Source organism: Durio zibethinus, chromosome 10, assembly GCF_047325235.1.
Source record: "Durio zibethinus cultivar Kanyao isolate XHJ-2024 chromosome 10, ASM4732523v1, whole genome shotgun sequence".
NCBI lineage: Eukaryota > Viridiplantae > Streptophyta > Magnoliopsida > Malvales > Malvaceae > Durio > Durio zibethinus.
Window position 1 is genome coordinate 10,275,371 of NC_143171.1, and position 19,362 is coordinate 10,294,732.

Consider the following 19,362-nt stretch of genomic DNA (forward strand, 5'->3'; position numbering starts at 1 on the left):
GAAGGGTTTTTGTTTTTTCAATCTTCATCTTTGAAAATTTTTATGATATGTTCTTTTCTCTTTTTTTTTTTTTTTTTTTTGCAAATAAATCTTTCCTAAATTTTGTCCTTCAATGTGAAAGGTGATTTTTGGTTAGGGTTTTTTTTAGAAAGAATCATAATAGTTCAAAAGTGTAGCAATGGACAAATTTCATTTTCTTGAAAAGTAAAGAAAGATGACTATTTCTCATATCAAATAAGAATACTTTCTTTAAAGACCATTTATTAAAGATAGATTTTCTTGTGGATAAACCATCACAAAAGACCACATATGGTCAAACAATCTTCATAACTTGCTTTTGAAATCCTTTTACACAACTTGCACAACTAATTTTCACAAATCAAGTTTATCAATATAAATAAATTTCCAAAATTGAATTTCATATTATAATATTATTATCTGAACATTCACTATTTGAAATATGAGAATGGGTATAGGAGAAGATATAGGAAGATAAAAGTATATAACAATGATTCACCTAAAAGAAGAAATGTTATGAAAATATAACTCGTTTGCCATTTTTATTAAAATGATAAAAAAATAAAATGAAAACCTAATACATAAAAAAATCATAAAATGACAAGTAGTTCCAAATAGCTTCAACTATCTTTATCATCATTAAAATTATGCCACCATGTGGTTAAGCAAAAAGTTTTTACCAGTATTAGGCCCATCTATCTTATCAAAACCCATCAAGTATGCTTTAATCAAACTTTGCACCTTGTGCTTAAAAATAGGGTAAGTTTTTATAAAATGACCGACATTTCTATTGTGACAATCACAATTGGCATTGACATCATATCATTTTGGATAACGTGACTTCAATAGTTCTAAATGGATTGGAGATACCAAGTCATTCTTAACCAGTTTTGGGAATAGCTTAACATAGGTTATAGGGATAGGATCAAGGTAAGCTTTCTCTTGGTTGTTCATAGATCTTCTTAAACCACTCATTTGGTTATTAGACATTAAAGCTGATGTAGTAATAAGACTAAACCTATATGTAGGTGTTTGAAAGGCTGGTTAGTAATTGGGTGGGTAAACTAGATGTGGAATAGGTTGGTAAAAGGCTTGAGCAATTCTATTAACTACAGAATGATAAGTAGGATAAACTGGTGGTGGATGTAAAACATAGCTTTTGAATTGTTGTCCTTTAAAATTCACAGCTTAGGCTTTAGCTTCTTTTTGTTCAGGCATTATTTCTTTCTTTATATTGTGGTATCTTATTTTTTAAGCTTGTCACTCTTGATGATATTTTCAATAATTTCTCATGAAATCACTATATCATTGAAATTCTTTATTGTATTTTTTATCATCTTCTCTAGTAAGATGCCTTCAAGGTACTCATGGATAGCACTGTAGTTTTTTTAGTCAAAAGTGGTTGAATTTGGGTAGTTATGTCCATTCACCTTTGGGCATATTCCTTAAATTACTTATCATTTTTTTTCTTTATGTTATGTAAAAAAAGATGATTTAGAGCTAAGTTTATGATATGCTAGTGTTGATTAATGAACACCTTTATTAATTTTCTTCATGAAATAATATAAAGCCCTATCCAATTGGATATACCATCTAGCAGTGATATCAGTAAGGCTATCTTAGAACACACACATCAAAAGCTTTTCATCACTAGTATAAGCAGCCATCTTTCGATAATACATAGTGACATGAGTCATTGAACATTTAGTATCATCATATTTCTCAAACTTTAGTACTTTGGACTTTAGTGGGATAACTACATCAGGAACCAAACAAAGTCTTACCGCATCTATGGAGCTATAAAAATTAATTTTCTCTATGGTTCATAATCTTTCTTTAAGCATATTCATCTTATGATCAGCTTTTAAGTCCTCTTAAGACTCGATCACCTTCAGCTTCAATTTTTTTCTTTTTCTTAGGATCATCCAAGTTGGAGATTTGGATTAGCTTTATTGCCTTTTCAATAAAGATGGAGTTCACAAAACTTTGATAATGCCCTTAATTTGATGTAAATGGCATTCTTGGGTAAGTATACGTTGTAAAAAATGTAAACTGTTATGACGAAATACCTCGCATAGATTAAGCCTGATATGGGCTATAACCAAGAGTATTAATACTATCCTATGACGAATGATCTTGTGGGCTAGCAAATTCTTATATGGCCTTCCCTTTGTTCAACTTATTTAGAGCTTTTAAAATTTTCTAAACTCTCTCTTAAGTTTTTCTTGGGCTTTCTTTATCTTGTCAAAATGATTGGAGTTTTTTTACTTTATTTATTTGGCTCTGACTCTGGTGTTGTATTGATGGTGAGTTGTTTGAGCAGACTTCTTGGACCTTTTTACCACAATTAAGATATCATGTTACTAGATGTCAAAAATCATCCTAACTTGTTATATACCTCAATGGATAAATGAATGCATGTATTAGATATTTGTTACATTGTAATATATGATGCATGAATGAAGGAAAACATGCATTAATGTTTGCCTCATAACATTGTATAAATGAAGGAATACATGCTTTACCTTATGATGCATGAATGAACAAATGACTACCTAAGTTAACATTATGCATGAATAGATGCATATAATGATTAAAAATTCAATACTGCATGGATAAATGTATGAACGCGTTAATATTTACCATATAACAACATATGAAAAATTGAATAAACTCAAATTCATACAAACAAAACTACAAAGGTTCTTTCATATGTCCTAACTTGGATTACATTCTAACAATGGATAGACATGGCTCTAACCTAAGGTTAGCTTCCTATGTTTTACTACATATGGTTTGGGTTAACTTTAAAGGTTCTAAAATTATTTCTCACATCATTGTCTATCATAAACTAGTAAAGCACTATAATCTTTACCCATCATAAGCTACAAGCGAAAATGATTTAATTTGAGTGGGAGTATTTTAGTAGCCTATACGAAGACATGAAATCTCATGAAAGCATAGGTACTTTACTCCCTTATAAGGGATGGAGTCCGGGTATAGAGCTTATGTTATGCACATGCAAATGAATGATAGAATATTAAAAGCTTAAAAAATAAAATATTAAAAGCTTGAAAAATAAATCAAGAAGAAAAAAATCTTTTTAAGGAAAACATTTGACTTGGATAGTACAAATTTATTTAATGGCTTGGCTTTCAGCTTTCTTCAATGGAGTTGTCAAACTATCATAACATATAGATTATAGAGCTATCACTAGATCTGTCTTTAAAAAGTCATCACTAATCTTTTTTGGTCTATATGCAATTGGTCACCTAACTAAATTTACCCAATTTTAAAGAGAAGTACTAAGCTTGACTTAGGTATCTTTAAAAGCTAGATTTATATCTACGAAATTAGAACTAGGTTCGAAAATATGGTTATGTGTGAGAAAGGTTATAGTACCTCCACATCACTCACACAAAGGATGGTACTAGTTTGATTTCATGTTATCTAAAAGCCTAAAAAACTTATCAAGTAATTTAATATAAAAAATTATCCCTAAATTACTCCAATATGTTGGTAGTAATTCAAAAACATCCCCTCACCTCAAGAGTATTCAAATAAACTATTTTCATGCTTTGAAAAGGCTCTGTTGTTGAATTCATTTAATTTTTGTAAAAAAAACTTTTATTTGTGGTAATTGAAATTTTTGTGAAAATTTTGATATTGAAAATCTTTTTAAAATTCTTCAATATATTGTTAAAATTTAGAAAGAATTTTTTATTTAAAAATTTATATAAAGATTGCTATTACAACGCTCTTAGTGATTCTATCATCGGAGATTCAAAATCTAACTTTGTAAAAAAAAAAAAACTCTTTATTTTAAAAAAGTATCCTCTAATATGTTGGTAAGATTTTTTGCTAAAAATTATCCTCTAATATGTTGGTAGAATTTTATAAATTAATTTTTTTAAAAAAAATTAATTTATATTTAAAAATCATAAGATTTTTTTTGATAAAACTTTATTTTGAAAACTAAATTACTTTTCAATATATTGGTAAGGCTTTATTAAAAGCTATTTTTTTTCTTGAAATTTATTTTTTATAAAAAAATAATAAAGTTCTCTAATATGTTGGTAAAATCTCATTTTAAAAATTAAATTGCCTTTCAATATGTTAGTAAGGCCTTTTGTCTTATTAAAACAATTTATTAAAATTTTGAATATTCTAATATGTTGATAAGATTTTTTTTATTTAAATATTTATTTTAAAAAATTTGAACTCTCCAATATGTTGATAATTTTTTTATTGTATTTAAAAAAATGCTCTTTTCTTTGTTTTTCCTTTTTTTTTAAATATTTACAAATAAAAAATATATAAATAATCAAATAAATAAAATAAACAAATAAACAAACAAACAAATAAATAAATAAATAAATAGATAATTATGATAAAATACTAAGATAACTAGAACTTAAAAAAAAGATAACTAAAAAGTAAATACAAAAAATCGGGCTACAAACAAATGTCAATCATCTTTTATTTTCCCTACTTTTTCATCCCTTTATCTTATTTCTTGTTTCTCTACAAAGCTGCCTATGGCTTCGCTAGTGCCTTTCACATATGGTGATTGCCTTTCTTTCAAGTTTAAATAAAAATCAAATAAAAACCTAAAATATATATTTGAAACTTTTGAAAATTTTGCTGTCAAAATTTTTTATTGAATGTCTCTCTTTTATGTTTTTTCTCAACTCCTTTCCGTAACATAGAACTTTCAAGAAAAAATCTTAATTATCTAAACTCAAAACACTAGAAAAGACTACAAAAAAACTCTTAATTTTTTTGATTCTTTCTTTCTTGATTTTTTTTATTGATTCTTAATTGTTTCTAATTGATTCTAACGTGATTTTTTTTATAGGCCTCTAATCTCAATTACAATAAAAAAAAATGAGTTTTCTTAATTTGAATTTCTTACTCAACTTCAACTTTGAATTTTTAATCTAAATTCACCTCTCAAACCGAGTCCCTTTTATAGTCTATTTTCAATTAACACACTTTCAATTCAACAACCTAATTAAAATTAAACCCTCTTCAAATTTTAGCAAAATAATTTTTTTCTTTTTTTTTTTATAATAATAATAACTCTAAACTAAATACAATATCAAAAATAAATAAAAAAAATTCAAAACATGATTTTAAAATATAAATTAACTCAAGACTAAATGGGGTATCTACAAAATTATTAACAATAAATTAGATAATTTCTCTACTAACTCATAGGTATCATGATTTGATTACATTTAACATGTTTATCATCTAAATCTTGAGATAAGATTAGCTTTGATCATAATGAAATATACTTGTCTTCATAAAGAAGATCCATAATCTATTTCTTTTTAAAATTGCAATTTTATCCATCATCTAATAATGCAATAAACATGTTAATTATATGATCTAATGTTGGAAAGTGTAAAGGGGCAGTCGGTTGCGCTGACTGGTAGAAGTTTACCTCCTAAAATTCCACATCGATGCTGTCCTAAGACTAGTAGGTAGCTCAGGCGTTAAGTGTTAACAAACTTTTATGGACCATTGAAATTGTGTGGTCTCCACCAATTATACTTTCTAATTGGGTGAAAGATCAACAACAAAATTATCAAAGAATCAAGATCAGCATCTATATATATATATATATATAATTAACTCTTATATAAAATCTTCTTGTTTAAAAATTGCATGAGATCAGAAAATAAAGAATAAAAGAAAAGATTATAAGTGTTAAAATTTAAATTTTAAATTTATCAGATATTATTTTTTAAAATTAATTACATAAATCTAAGTTTCAAGTTAAAAACAATTACTTAAATTTTAATTATTTCAAGTCTAATCAATAATAATAATTAGGTTAAAGCTAAAAACTTGATTAACTCTTATTACCTATAATTGTTCATTTAAACCATTTTTATTTCTAGTCTACTAATTACAAATGGTCTGATTACCATAATGTTTAATAAAAGGTTGTCACTAGCAATTATCAAATATTAAATATAGCATATGAGATTTTGTTTACTTATTGGGCCATTTGGTTAAAGATAAAAGTCCATGGCCTTTTACAAACCCGTGACGATAAAACATGGGCTGTGATCTACCAACTTACATCATCCAACGGCAGCTAGACAGTTTAATTTCAATACGAACTCAAAATTTTAAGTTTATCTGCAGTCTTTCCCAAACTGGGTTTTCTTTTTTAGTTGGAGTTTGTTTTTTTTTTTTAGGCCAATTTCTAATCTGCTGTCACTTTCCTTAGAAGAAAAAAAAAAAAAAAAAGGAAGAGGAAGCCTTGCTAGCAAGCGGGAAAAACAGAGGAAAAGAGAACCTTTACCAGCAAAAACAGGAACAAAAAGTAACATTGTGATACAACAAGCGGAGTCGGTTAAAGATTTGAGTTTTTGTTGTTCTTGGGGGGGTTTTTGTTTGATGACAATGGTCGTAGGTTTATGCCGCTCCTTGCGCGATCGAGCTCTCGACCGATGCTTCCAATGCTTGCCTTGTCTCGCCGATCCGGGTACTTTTTTTTTTCTCGTTCCCCACCAAAGGAAATGCATTTTACTATGTTTTGTTTTCCAAATTTAGTTGAATTGCAGATAATTAGTTAATTACTTGCCATTTTGTCCCTTTTTGTTAGTAACCATGGTGGGTGGGTTAAATTTCCTCATTTGCTTTGGTTTTTTGTTTTTTCTTATAATTAATTTGGAGTTTCTGATGCTGGTTGGGTTCTTAGCTCGGAGATCATCGTTGGGTTTGAAAATGGCACTAGTGATGCTGCATCTAATATACGCTGGCATTCTCTTCCTTTTCGATGGTGATTTGATTGATAAAACAAAAAAAGAACCATGGTATGTATGAGACCCCATTCAATGCAATCTTTTTTTTCTCAATGCAAATTTAAAGTTGGATTCTTTTGTTCAATATTTCCATGTAATGTTTGGTTTAATCTCAAGTTAATGCTTGTATTGTATAATAACGTATAAATGTACGAAGCAAGTGAACACATCTTGCTCTTAGCAGATGTTTTGATATTCCTCTATTCCTACTTGCCAAGGTCTCTTGGTTTAGTATTTTCTCTTGAAGGTTTTAGTGTGTAATTGGCACATAACTGCGCACCTTCAATTTTATTTCTTTCCCCATTTTCTCAGGTATACTGCTTTATATTTGTTGTTGTTTTTCGCCACATTGGTGCAATACTTTGTTACTTCTGGTTCTTCTCCCGGGTAAACATCATTGTGCTTTTACTCTCAAGATTAAAGTTTTGAACTGTATAATTTATATAGTACATTTTCACTCTAACTTTTTTGTTTGCTTTGTTGTTTTTCAACTTTTAGTTATGTCCTTGATGCAATGAGGGCTGTTAATGAGACAAATGTGATATACAAGAAGTCATCAATGGCCTCAAAGTAAGAAATTTTCTTTTCTTTTTTTTTTTTTTTCAATCCTTCTCCATTCTTTGTCTCTTCTATCTTTTAGAAGTTAGAACTAAATTATTCTGGATGTAATAATCTAACAGAAATAGAAGTGGATTTATACTTGTTGGAGTCTTACCATTTATCATGTTCTTAAATGTTTAAGCAAAGACAGCCTGCTTCAAGCAAAAATGGAAGCTTGATTGTTACTGTAGAAGAGAGTCAATCAGGTAGAAATTTTCGAGGGACTATTTCTGCATCTTGGACAAAGTTAGTGATGGACATGTATCCCCCTGGAACACCTGTTAGGTTTGTAAAACTTCATTGACTTTGCGAATAATCTCTTTCAATTATCTTTTCAAAGAATTTATGTTTAAGGATCAGCATGGGTGCTGACTATGTTAAGCAATCATGGTACTTGCTGTCGAAAATTGCTTACAAGACCTATTTCATAAGGTTTCCAGTCTTCTAGATTTTATGTCCAAAGTAGAAATCAGAAGCAGTTTCTTTTTATATGACATATGATCTTGTTTGCTGTCTCAGAGGTTTTCCTATATTGATTAATTCCAGAAATGGAGGAACCTAGGTGGATGAAGATATACGCCTTGGATATATTTATATAGAGACATATATTTTTGCATACTTATTTGCATGTATATAGATACATACATGCATATCTTTGAAAAAAGGGAAGGAGGGGGGAGGGCTTCGGTGTGTCTCGCTTGTTGCCCTTGCCTTTTACTTCCTTGCCCATGTTGCTTTTATTATTCCAACATAAGTGTTGATTTATTTTTATAATCTCTTTGCTTAGCTAGTTTTAATTTTATATTGCTAAGCATGTGTATTAAAAAAATGACAAATGAATCTTGGTGTTTCATTTGGTTTAATGCCACCAGCTTGAGTTTAATCTGGTTTCTGTCATGCAAACCATCATGAAAAGTAGAAGGAAGTTATTGGAAGTTTGTTGAAACTTACAAAACTACTTTCTTTTGGATTTTGCAGGACTTGCACTTGCTCCTATTGTAATGTTGAACAGGTATTGGGATCTCTTGTTTATGACCTTCATGTGATGCAAGTTACTTTTCGTGAATCAAGATCTCCTTGTGACCTCGGTTTATGCTGTGTTACTCACCTGGATGGTGGACGTTTATTCTTGGCTTTGTATAATGTATAACATTAAAAAAAACATGCATATACGAATTTTAGTGGTTTGGTCAGTGAGCATGGAGATCCATGTACTCATGAAACATAATAACTATCTTTGGATGTCCATTGCCTAAACTGTGTAAAGAATCAGTTCTGATTATCCGGCTATCTTTTTTTATGTTACTTTTACGTGCTCTTAGTACCTTACATGGTATGTGGTTGTTATATTTTTTCTGGTACAATTGCAGCCTCCACGAGCAAAGCATTGTCATGATTGTGATAAATGTGTTCTTCAGTTTGATCATCATTGTGTATGGCTTGGAACATGCGTTGGCCAGGGTAATCATTGCAAATTTTGGTGAGTCTACATCATTTTTGACATGTTCTTTATGACTATACCTATAGTTTGTGCCCTTATATAAGTTCTTAAGTTATAATGTTGCTATAATCTATGAGAAGGGTATTGAAACTGTAAAAAAACTCATCATAAACTGATTAAACATATGGACAGGATTTTTTTTCCTTTTCCTTTTTCTTTATTGTCTGAATTGGTTAAACTATTTACATACCACATCCAACTTCAGTTAATTCCAGCAATGATATACTATCTGATTCTGCATGCATGCTAATATTCTTTTGCCTACATTAATAATTTCATAAGTTCCAAAGATATTTCCCTAATCTGAAACCGATTTGTTTTCTCTTATCTCAATTTGTAAATTTAGGTGGTACATTTGTGAAGAGACAGCATTGTGCCTCTGGACTGGCATCTTGTACATTACATACCTGAAGGCCAACATATCAAGGGCTTGGTATGTTATATTATCACAGTACCTTTTCTTTGTAACACGTTATTGTCATGATTTTCTTGTGTGAGACTATGGGTGGCTAAATATCTATTGTTTGAGTTTTCCTTTCATTTGGAGCCTGTGTATTAACCTACTCCATTTTTTTCCGGTTGAGAAAGAGCTTGTGTATTTATCTGCATCTGAAATTTGACCTGGAAAAATATTGTTGACAGGTGGAAGGATACTGTTATGATTCTGCTATTGATCCCCTTGTCAATTTCCATAATTTTTCTACTTCTTCTTCTACTTTTTCATAGGTAACTTCAGTCAGTTTAACTTGATTTCAGTGCCGAACTTCAGATTTTGATGATTATTTTTCATGTTATGTACTACGAGCACTGTTCTAATATGGGAACCTTTATTTCTAATGCAGCTATCTTGTTCTGACAAATCAGACTACTTATGAACTAGTTAGACGCAGACGTATCCCATATCTAAGGTTAGTGGCTGCTTTTATTCTCTTCATACTGTTTTTGCATCATGCAAATTATGCATTAGATTCATGTTGAACGTACAATGCTGTGTCATTATGTATGTCAATGGATTTATTAAGTACAGATGAAAAGACTATCATGATTTGATTTTGCTAGAACACATTTCATTTTTGTGATATGCAGGGGGATTCCTGAAAGAGTATATCCATTTAGTAAAGGAGTTTGCAGCAATCTATATGACTTCTGTTGTGTTCGAAGCAGCAAATACAGTTTGGAATCTTTGCCCTCAGCTCAACAACTTGAAGAAAAGTCAAGGCCCTACACTTGCTTAGATGTTTTAACCTGTCGTTGCTGCTGATATAATAGGGCAATGTATCATTTAATGTAAAACCATTCTTTACTCGAAATGTTTTGATGTGGGGTTGTGTAGTAAGCAGTGATGTGCAGCCAATTGTTGTAGCTGCTCGATATGGTTCGCTGAAGGTCAAGTTGCTTATCAGGTTTAGATAATGTACTGGTTATGAACCGTGATTCCTTTGTTTTGATGTGTCAAAGAATTTGGAAATTTTATTAACCAGATTTAAATTGTCTCCTGTATGCACGGGCTCAGTATAATTGAAGATTCTAGTAATCAATCCCAACCATCTTTATGTATCCTAAAGCGTCAAGCATAATACAACTGCAATTCGAATCTGACCGTCTTATCGCATTCTTATCTGTTGTTCCGATGTTGAATTAAGCTTGGAGCATTAGGTTGGTACATTTCTGTCGCGGTGAGGGAGAAGTACGTCACAAAGTTAGGTACATATGACAGGAATCCCAGCTGCAACTAATGCAAAGCTAAATCCCATACCCAAGATCCCTAGGCCCCAGTTGAGCCACCACATTCCACCATACTTTTTTGGTTTCTTAATCTTTGCCCACATAAAGCAGGGATATGCCAATGTGACAGGCAGAGCTATGCCTCCAGCCACACCAGATACACTTGCAGAGAATGGGACTGCGACTACTATGAAGAAAGAGAAAAATCCGAATACAATCCGGAACAATGCCCGGAGCCAACACGGACATCGCTTTTTCTTTGTGCCAGTATATAGAAGCTCCATGTCATCAAAACTTGGCATTCCATAGATTTGGAATGAGCATAACGAGTTGATTACTATGAATAAGCTTGTAAGTCCGAGCACAAATGGTGATACATTACGTGAATGGAATTGGTAAAAAGCCGTCAGCATTCCATTATTTGCGGGTATCTGTAAAAATAATAAAATCATTTGATGTAGTTAAAAATTCTAACCTCCTCCTGACGGGGAATAAACACATTCTCTGGAAACAATATAGGCTTACCTTGTGACCATAAGCCCAATACCCACCAATTGCAAGGGGAAATAGGCACATAGCTATTATGGTATATGCAACCTTCACCCCTTGCCACATTGGCACCTGTGATGGACGCTTCTCGCTGGAAGGCACGGTTCCCTGCATCAAACGACATTTATATAGAGGTATTAAATGATGAAATGATTTTTCCGTTTACATTTTTATTGTATTGTTACAATTTTATAGATTGTTTTTAAGAGGAGAGAGATGGAGCTTCCATTGACCTTGGGCACATATGAATGTCAGTTTTGAATTAGCTGCCCCTATTGTCTCCAATAAATGTCAACATTTCGTATTACTATGAAATACACCTACTTACTGTTTGGAGTGGCAGGCTACTTTGGACACGAAATGAAACATAGTTAATTTGCCTTTAGGCTCGGGCCAATACTATCAACCAAATATGAACTTACCCTAAAATCCCGCACGCTCAAAATCTTTTCCTGATGCAATTAACCTCGTGCTATATTGCCATCTACTTAGTAGTTTATTATAGTATAGGGTTTTTAAAGTGGCTAGGGATAAGGGATGAGCAATACATAAATCTTAAGGCCTATAAATTCATGGTACTTTTTTGTTTGTATCTTCTGCTCCTTGTCTTTTCTAGTTACCTGAATCTCTAAGATAAGATTGTGACCTCTAAAAGCAAACGCAACAGTCCCCAGCGCATTGAGTACACCACCGATCCTTCGGATCTCCGTGTTTCCGCCTAACGTATTATATGAAGCCTCCGGCAGCCTGCCTGCCGCCACAGACACCACCCAAATTAACGTACAATACCCGATACCAGTGATGGCCCCTACCAACGATACAACTGCCATTGAATTCAGATTAGGCAGCAGTGACAGCAGTACAGCTGCACACGTAAACACCAAGCACCATTCCACTGTTGTCAAGGGCTTCAGGGTACATGTGGTCTTGCAAACTATCTGGTAGAAGATTTTTAATGTTGATCCACCAATCATGATCAGGGCACCGCATGTTCCACTTGAAAGATATCCAATCGGAAACAAGGCTAGGACCTTTCCTAGTCTGTCACCTGGATCATGAAAATATGGTATTCCGCCACCATTAGACAACAAAAATATAGTATTATTTTTCTCATATGTAAAAGACATATAAATACCAAAGGCAGCGTCTGCTAGTTGGACGTATCTGCTGTAACGTTTCCCATTTTCTGATGATTCATGAAGTTGGACAAGTATCCATAAGGTGTAAAATTGCCAGATGAACGCTAGAGTCAAGCTGATTAATCCCCAAGCCCTGCAAGGAATTTATGAGTACAGAAAAATACCCAAATGGAGCACAGGAGAAAAAAAAATCATAGATATGGTTCGAAGCTAACAAAGTATTCCTGTTATGCTGTTAATATATGTACCAGCCAAGGTAAGTGAAGGCAACTGGAAGAATAAGGGCTTGAATTCCAATGCCTGAACACAGAGTATGAAAAGCAGCATAGTATTTGTTGCCATTTCTTGACTCAGTGATGGGGAGCCAACTATCCTCGGGATCAAGTTTGGTGAGGCGAAGAACCTTTTTCAAAGGGTTACCAAAAGGAGCAATAAGCTTTGGAGCTGGCATCGCAGGGATTTTACAGAATCTGCTCTTGGGTGGCTCTACATGGTCTGGACTAGGAAGTGGTGATCCAGAAAAAAATGGTGAATGAAGTCGAGAAGGCGGATAAGAGACAGGCAGTTGTGGCTCTACAGTCGCTGGCCTTGGAGTCCATGGAACCGAGCTATTGTTGTCATTGGCTTCACTCATTGTTGTTCTAATAACACTTCCACCTTGCACTCACCTTCAATGAATTGGAAGCAACTTACGTGTATTTGGGGCTTATATAGTGTTGGTTTTGCAAAGATCCAAAGAGTCCAAAAGAAATTTAAAAGTCAATTATTCTGTGTACTCAAGAAAATCTGTATTACGATCAGGCGTATCCAAAGAGTCCATATGTCAGTTTTGGACCTTGTAGCATTTATATGGCCAAGCAATCGGTCTACATCATGATAGTTGATTGAACCTTGAACAAGAAAAAAAAATTCTACTACTGTGGTTCCTTTGAAAAAAGAAAAGCCCAAATTTAAGAAAAAAAATATTGCTTAATATAAACTATAGAAATGATTCCCATCCTAATTATTATTATTATGTTGCTAGTACGAAATTGTTAAATACTAAGTATGTACTTCTGACTATTAATAAGGTTAATTAACTACACAGTGCCATCCTCCATTAACTGAAAAAAATGAAAATGAACAAATAATGTTGAGACTACATACAATATAATAATACATATTAAGAGCTCTCATATGATTATATCCTCTGTTTCCAAGTTTCTTTCACAAAAACAGTACATACATACCGTATCAAGTACATACCATATCAAGTAAACATAAAATCGGAATCCCAACAAAACCGGTTACAAGCATCTGATTTCAAGGTAGTGAGTTACGATACTTGACAGCTTCAAACCGAGCTGCAAGATCATCATAATTGGCAATTTGGGGTGAACATGATGAATAGAATCCTGTTTATTAGATGAAGGTACTGGTGGTGGAGATCGTTCAGGTGGAAGATTAATGCTTCCACCAGCATCTTCAATTTCTATTTCTTCGTCACAATCTGATTCATCAAACTTTATATGTGAATGTGCAGAAGGGGCATTGTAGCAATGTCTCCTAGAGGTCTTTCCACCTTTAACACTTTTAGGTCTTGCTTCCTGAAGGATTTAGAGCAGAGGAAGAACAAACAAAGACAGCAGAAACTAATCTGTCACTTGAAGTAAATTGGCTCATTTGATCATGAGCTTCATTTCATTAATTTATAGGCTTGAAAAATACAAAAGTTGTTGGCCTAACAGCATGGGTCACCATGCACAGACCCATCATTTTACCTAAACTAATCTGCTGCCAGAAAGTTTTAGCAGAAATGCCATACTAACTTGCTTCAACCACTAACACACTAACATGCTTCAGTACTAGCATGCTTCAACCACTAACACTCCTCCTTGGTATTTCTGCTGAAAACACCAAGACTTTTCCTTAATGTTTCAAACCTTGCCTTTGGTAAGGCTTTGGTCAGAATATCTGCAATCTGATCTTCTGACTTGCAATGCACCAGTTTCACTTCATTCTCAGCTTCAACTTCTCTAATAAGGTGATACTTGATCTTAATATGCTTAGTTCTTTCATGAAACACAGGGTTCTTGACCATTGCAACTGCTGACTGATTATCACAAAAAATTTATGTTGGATCATCTTGCTTTTGACTCAAATCCAATAGAATTTTCCTTAGTCAAATTGCTTGATTAACAGCAACTGCAGCAGCTATATACTCTGCTTCTGCTGTTGATTGAGCCACTGTTCCTTGTTTCTTTGAATTCCAGCTGAACACATTTAATCCAATGAAAAACACATAGCCTGAAGTGCTTTTCATGTCTTCATGAGAGCCAGCCCAGTCACTGTCTGTGAATCTTATCAATCTTGAACTGTCATTCTTCTTGAACCAAATTCCAAGTTCATTGGTTCCTTTGACATATCTCAACACTCTTTTTGCAGCCTTAAAATGCAACTCACTAGGATTTTGCATGAACCTAGAGAGTAAATTTGCAGCATACATGATGTCTGGCCTTGTTGCTGTCAAATACAATAAGCAACCAACCAAGCTTCTATAAATAGAGCCATCAACTTTGTTAGCTCCATCTTCCTTAACAAGTTTCTCATTTTGAGCCAAAGGAGTGTTGACTGGTTTGCAATTTTCCATCCCAAACTTATTCAGGATTTCATTTGCATATTTTCTTTGACAAATGAAGATTCCTTGCTGGTCTTGATGAATCTCCATTCCAAGAAAATAAGACATTTCTCCCATGTCTGTCATCTCAAAAATTTCTTGCATTTGGAGCTTAAAATCTTCCATAAGAGCTGATTTGCTACCTGTCACCAGAAGATCATCAACATACAAAGAAACAATCAACAGATCATTACTGTTAAAAACTTTAATGTACAATGTTGCTTCACTGAGACTTTTCTTGAATCCTAACTTCAGTAAATGATCATCAATTCTGGAATTCCACACTCTGGGAGCTTGTTTTAATCCATACAAAGCCTTCTTGAGTAGATAGACTTTGCCTTCATGTCCCTTGGCAATAAAACCATCAGGTTGTTCAATGTAGATCTCCACCTCAAGATAACCATTCAAGAAGGCAGATTTGACATCAAGTTGGTATATTTTCCAACTTTGTTGAGTTGCTAAGGCTAATAACAGCCTTATAGTGTCCAACCTTACAACTAGAGCAAATGTCTCTGAAAAATCAACACCAAGCTGTTGGGAGTAGCCTTTAGCTACCAATCTAGCTTTAAGTTTGTTGATGGAACCATCAGCATTCAACTTTGTTCTGAAAATCCATTTGACACCAATGATGTTTTTGTTACTTGGTCTGTCAACCAACATCCATGTTTGATTTTTCTCAATCATTTGAATCTCCTTATTCATGGCATTTCTCCATTCTGAAAATTTGACAGCTTCTTCAAAGCTTGCAGGTTCAAGAATGGCAACATTTGATCTTTGATAAATATCTGTGAGTGGTCTGATTCCTCTCACTGGTTCATGATCAATGATTTCATTTTCAAACATATAATCTTCTTGATCTTGGAAGCTTATCATGTCTGCAGCAATTTGCTTGACTGATTCTCCCTTTGATTTTTTCCAATTCCAGGCAGCTTGCTTATTAAATCTCACATTCTTACTTACAATCATCTTGCCTGTAAGTGGATTGTAAGTCTTATAGCCTTTGGTGATGTTGCTATAGCCCAGAAAAATACATATTTCTGCTTTTTGATCAAGCTTGTCCCTTTTGATATCAAGAACGAACACATAACAGATGCTGCCAACAATTCTGAGGTGGTGCACTGATGGTTTGCTTCCATTCCAAGCTTCAAAATGAGTGTTTCCTTTCAAAGCTTTTGTGGGCAGCCTGTTGAGCAAGTAGACAGAGGTATTGACTGCCTCTGCCCAGAATTTCTTTGGAAGATTCTTCTCAAATAGCATGCATCTTGCCATCTCCATGATTGTTCTATTCTTCCTTTCACTGACTCCATTTTGTTGTGGAGTGTAAGTTGCTGTCAGTTGGTGTTCAATTCCTGTAACTTCACAAAACTTATTAAATCTGTCAGATGTGTATTCAGTACCATTGTCTGACCTTATGATCTTGATTTTGCAGCCACTTTGATTCTCAATCCAAGCCTTGAACTTCCAAAATACATTTGCAACTTCAGACTTTTGTTTCATGAAGTAAATCCAACACATTCTAGTAAAGTCATCTATAAAAGCAATGAAATATCTACTGCTATTCAAGGATAAGGTTCTCATAGGACCACAAACATCAGTATGAACAAGTTGTAATCTTTCAGTTGCCCTCCATGCTTTGTTAATTGCAAATGGCAACTTACTTTGTTTTCCTAGTTGACAGACTTCACACACTCCAGCACTGACTTCAACAGTAGGCATGTTTAATACAAGATCATTTTTATGCATGAAATTCAATGCATTGTAGTTGAAATGTCCCATCCTTTTATGCCATAAAGAAGATTCATCATGTGAAGTAACATATGCAGAGGAGTTTGCTTCATGCCAATTCAAGGAAAAATATTTTCCTTTCATATTAACAGTAAAGAGTTCATGGCCAGTGGGATCATGAATTATGCATGCCTTGTCTTTGAAGACTAAAGAGTAGTTATTTTCTAGCAACTGTCCTACACTTAACAGGTTTTGATATATTTTGGGTACAAATAACACATCTGAAATGAGTTTAGTACCTATTGGTGTCTCAACTGCCACTACTCATTTTCCTTTGACTTCTATGAAATCACCATTACCTATTTTGACTTTAGAGGTGCAGGTCTTGTCTAGTTCTTTGAATATGTTGATATCAGATGCCATATGGTGTGTGTAGCCACTGTCAATGAGCCATGCACTGGAGGAGGTTCTGGTTCCATAGCAAGTTGCAACAAAAACTTGCTCTTCTAGCTGTTGTTGATTGTCAGCAACTCTGACTTGTTGATCTGGTTGCTGTTGTTTTTTTCTTTTACATACCTTCTCCATGTGACCAAGCTGCTTACAGTACCTACATTGTATGTTAGGTCTGTACCAGCAATATTTCTCCAAGTTAGTAGTCTTTTTGCAGTGAGAGCATGGTGAAAATTTTCTTTTCTTTTCACTGTTTCTAGAACCTCGGTTTCTTTGGTCTCCTTGTTTTCTGCCTTTGCTTTCTGTTTGCATCTTGCCTTTCCCCTTGGCTGTAAAAGCACCTTCTGTTGAATTCTCTTGTCTGATAGCCCTTCTTTGCTCTTGAGCTTGTAGAGCATTGAACAATTCTGCTGGAGTTATCTTGATCAGGTCCTGAGAGTCTTCAAGGGATGAGATTTTTGACTCAAACCTCTCTGGTAAGCTGACAAGAACCTTCTCTACAATTCTTTTGTCTGACAGCTCCTCACCAAGTAATCTAATCTTGTTTACTATCTTCATGAGTCTGTCATTGTACTCCTTTAAATTTTCAGACTCCTTCATCTTTAAGACTTCAAACTCTCTTCTAAGATTCAACACTTGCATTTGTCTTGTCTTGTCACTGCCTTGAAACTCTTCCTTGAGCACATCCCAAGCTTGTTTTACAGTTTCACAAGTCATGATTCTAATGAATATGTCATCAGAAACTGAAGACTCAATACAGCTTTTAGCCTTATACCTCTTTGCCTTTTCTTCACTAAAATTTTTCATTTGAGTTACTGTTGGATTTACAGGAAGTTGTGGTGGTTCTTTCTCATTTTCCACCACTTTCCACAAATCAAAAGCACTCAAATAAGTCTTCATTTTGACAGCCCAAATCTGGTAGTTCTCACAAGAAAAAATAGGAGGTGGAGGTAAGGAGCAATTGCTTGAGGCCATTTAAGGTTGACAAAGGCTGGCTGGAAAGTGTTTGATGGCTTTTCACTCAATTTTTGGAACTCACAGATCCTCTAAGAACTTAAAGAATGCTCTGATACCAATTGAAGGATTTAGAGCAGAGGAAGAACAAACAAAGACAGCAGAAACTAATCTGTCACTTGAAGTAAATTGGCTCATTTGATCATGAGCTTCATTTCATTAATTTATAGGCTTGAAAAATACAAAAGTTGTTGGCCTAACAGCATGGGTCACCATGCACAGACCCATCATTTTACCTAAACTAATCTGCTGCCAAAAAGTTTCAGCAGAAATGCCATACTAACTTGCTTCAACCACTAACACACTAACATGCTTCAGTACTAGCATGCTTCAACCACTAACACTTCCTCACTACTTGGATGGTAAGACCTTTCAAAAGTCTGAGATTCATATATTCTTCCAGGGACTTTATATTGATGATCCATGTGTGGAGAATTGACTGGAGGATAAGTTGGAACAAATTTACCGGCAAAATTGCCAGAAAGGTTTCCCAGTCCCGTAATGATGCTTGAATCATTTAAAATTTTAACAAAACCAGCTGCTTTATTCAATCAATTACTGTGGGGTTGGCCAAATATGTAGCAGCTTGTACTGCAGCAATTGCTTTTTTTGCAGATTCTTCGGCTACTTGGGCAGCTGAGACTGTGTCTTTAAAATGCACAGGGCCTTCTCCTCTGCCCTTTCTTTTATGATGGTAAAGAATCAGAAAAAGTTAGCAGCTATTAATGGGGAAATATTTTTTTGTAAACTGTCGAAGATCAGATGTAATTTGGCAAGTTACCTTGTCAATGGCTCTTTGGCTCAAGAGAATGAGGTGTTGCAGGTTTCATTGGTAAGCTGGTGGCACTAACAGGAGTACGCGGTCCCTCCTATTCAATTAGAGAAGTATAATAAAACTTTAGATAAAAAATGAACTTAAAATTTCACCTGTGGTGTGTATGAGCGAGTGAATGTCTGAATAAGAGGGAGCGATAGAAGGATTTTTTTTTTTTGGGGGGGGGGGGGGGTGGAAGGGGGAAGGAACAAACTATAAGCTCTTCTGGAGGCTTGAGCAGCTCCTTTTGTGATTCAGTTGTATCCCATTCTATGTCATGTTCCTTGGCTATTTCCTTCATTACTTTCAACTTCACTTCACCGGTAGGAGTTTTTACAGAAAGCTTGTCA

At 33.9% G+C, this 19,362-nt stretch overlaps 3 protein-coding genes across 5 annotated transcripts; 1 reads left to right on the forward strand and 2 right to left on the reverse strand.

Moving 5' to 3' along the window:
* Positions 1–6,205: 6,205 nt before the first annotated feature.
* LOC111292622 (protein S-acyltransferase 10-like) lies at positions 6,206–10,440 on the forward strand. Of its 3 annotated transcripts, XM_022885080.2 has the most exons (11): positions 6,206–6,520; positions 6,737–6,851; positions 7,152–7,226; positions 7,338–7,409; positions 7,587–7,724; positions 8,418–8,451; positions 8,810–8,919; positions 9,287–9,373; positions 9,583–9,666; positions 9,783–9,848; positions 10,027–10,440. In XM_022885080.2, exons 1-11 carry the CDS (start codon positions 6,433–6,435, stop codon positions 10,199–10,201), a joined length of 1,044 nt encoding a protein of 347 aa, XP_022740815.2. In that variant the 5' UTR covers positions 6,206–6,432; the 3' UTR covers positions 10,202–10,440. The 3 variants fall into 3 exon arrangements, with proteins under 3 accessions (XP_022740815.2, XP_022740818.2, XP_022740817.2); XM_022885083.2 differs by lacking the exon at positions 7,587–7,724 and having other exon boundaries at positions 6,215–6,520; XM_022885082.2 differs by lacking the exon at positions 6,737–6,851 and having other exon boundaries at positions 6,315–6,520.
* Positions 10,441–10,509: 69 nt separating this feature from the next.
* LOC111292621 (lysine histidine transporter-like 8) lies at positions 10,510–13,100 on the reverse strand. Its single transcript, XM_022885079.2, has 5 exons — positions 12,602–13,100; positions 12,350–12,486; positions 11,835–12,262; positions 11,191–11,322; positions 10,510–11,096 (listed from the first exon to the last, which is right to left on the reverse strand). The coding sequence occupies exons 1-5, from the start codon at positions 12,985–12,987 to the stop codon at positions 10,641–10,643; spliced, it is 1,539 nt and encodes a 512-aa protein (XP_022740814.1). The 5' UTR covers positions 12,988–13,100; the 3' UTR covers positions 10,510–10,640.
* A 3,958-nt stretch (positions 13,101–17,058) lies between these two features.
* Positions 17,059–18,159, reverse strand: LOC149516415 (uncharacterized). The gene has a single exon (XM_089766251.1). The coding sequence runs from the start codon at positions 18,157–18,159 to the stop codon at positions 17,059–17,061; it is 1,101 nt and encodes a 366-aa protein (XP_089622377.1).
* Positions 18,160–19,362: the final 1,203 nt, after the last annotated feature.

Bases quoted from the DNA above. Each gene is read 5' to 3' on its own strand.
- LOC111292622 (XM_022885080.2), top strand. From the start codon at position 6,433: ATGACAATGGTCGTAGGTTTATGCCGCTCCTTGCGCGATCGAGCTCTC. The intron at 6,521-6,736 runs GTACTTTTTTTT...TTGGGTTCTTAG, and splicing joins GCCTTGTCTCGCCGATCCGG to CTCGGAGATCATCGTTGGGT. The intron at 6,852-7,151 runs GTATGTATGAGA...CCATTTTCTCAG, and splicing joins AAAACAAAAAAAGAACCATG to GTATACTGCTTTATATTTGT.
- LOC111292621 (XM_022885079.2), bottom strand. From the start codon at position 12,987: ATGAGTGAAGCCAATGACAACAATAGCTCGGTTCCATGGACTCCAAGG. The intron at 12,487-12,601 runs GTACATATATTA...AATTCCTTGCAG, and splicing joins GCCTTCACTTACCTTGGCTG to GGCTTGGGGATTAATCAGCT. The intron at 11,323-11,834 runs GTAACTAGAAAA...CGTTTGATGCAG, and splicing joins ATCTTATCTTAGAGATTCAG to GGAACCGTGCCTTCCAGCGA.
- LOC149516415 (XM_089766251.1), bottom strand. From the start codon at position 18,159: ATGGCCTCAAGCAATTGCTCCTTACCTCCACCTCCTATTTTTTCTTGT.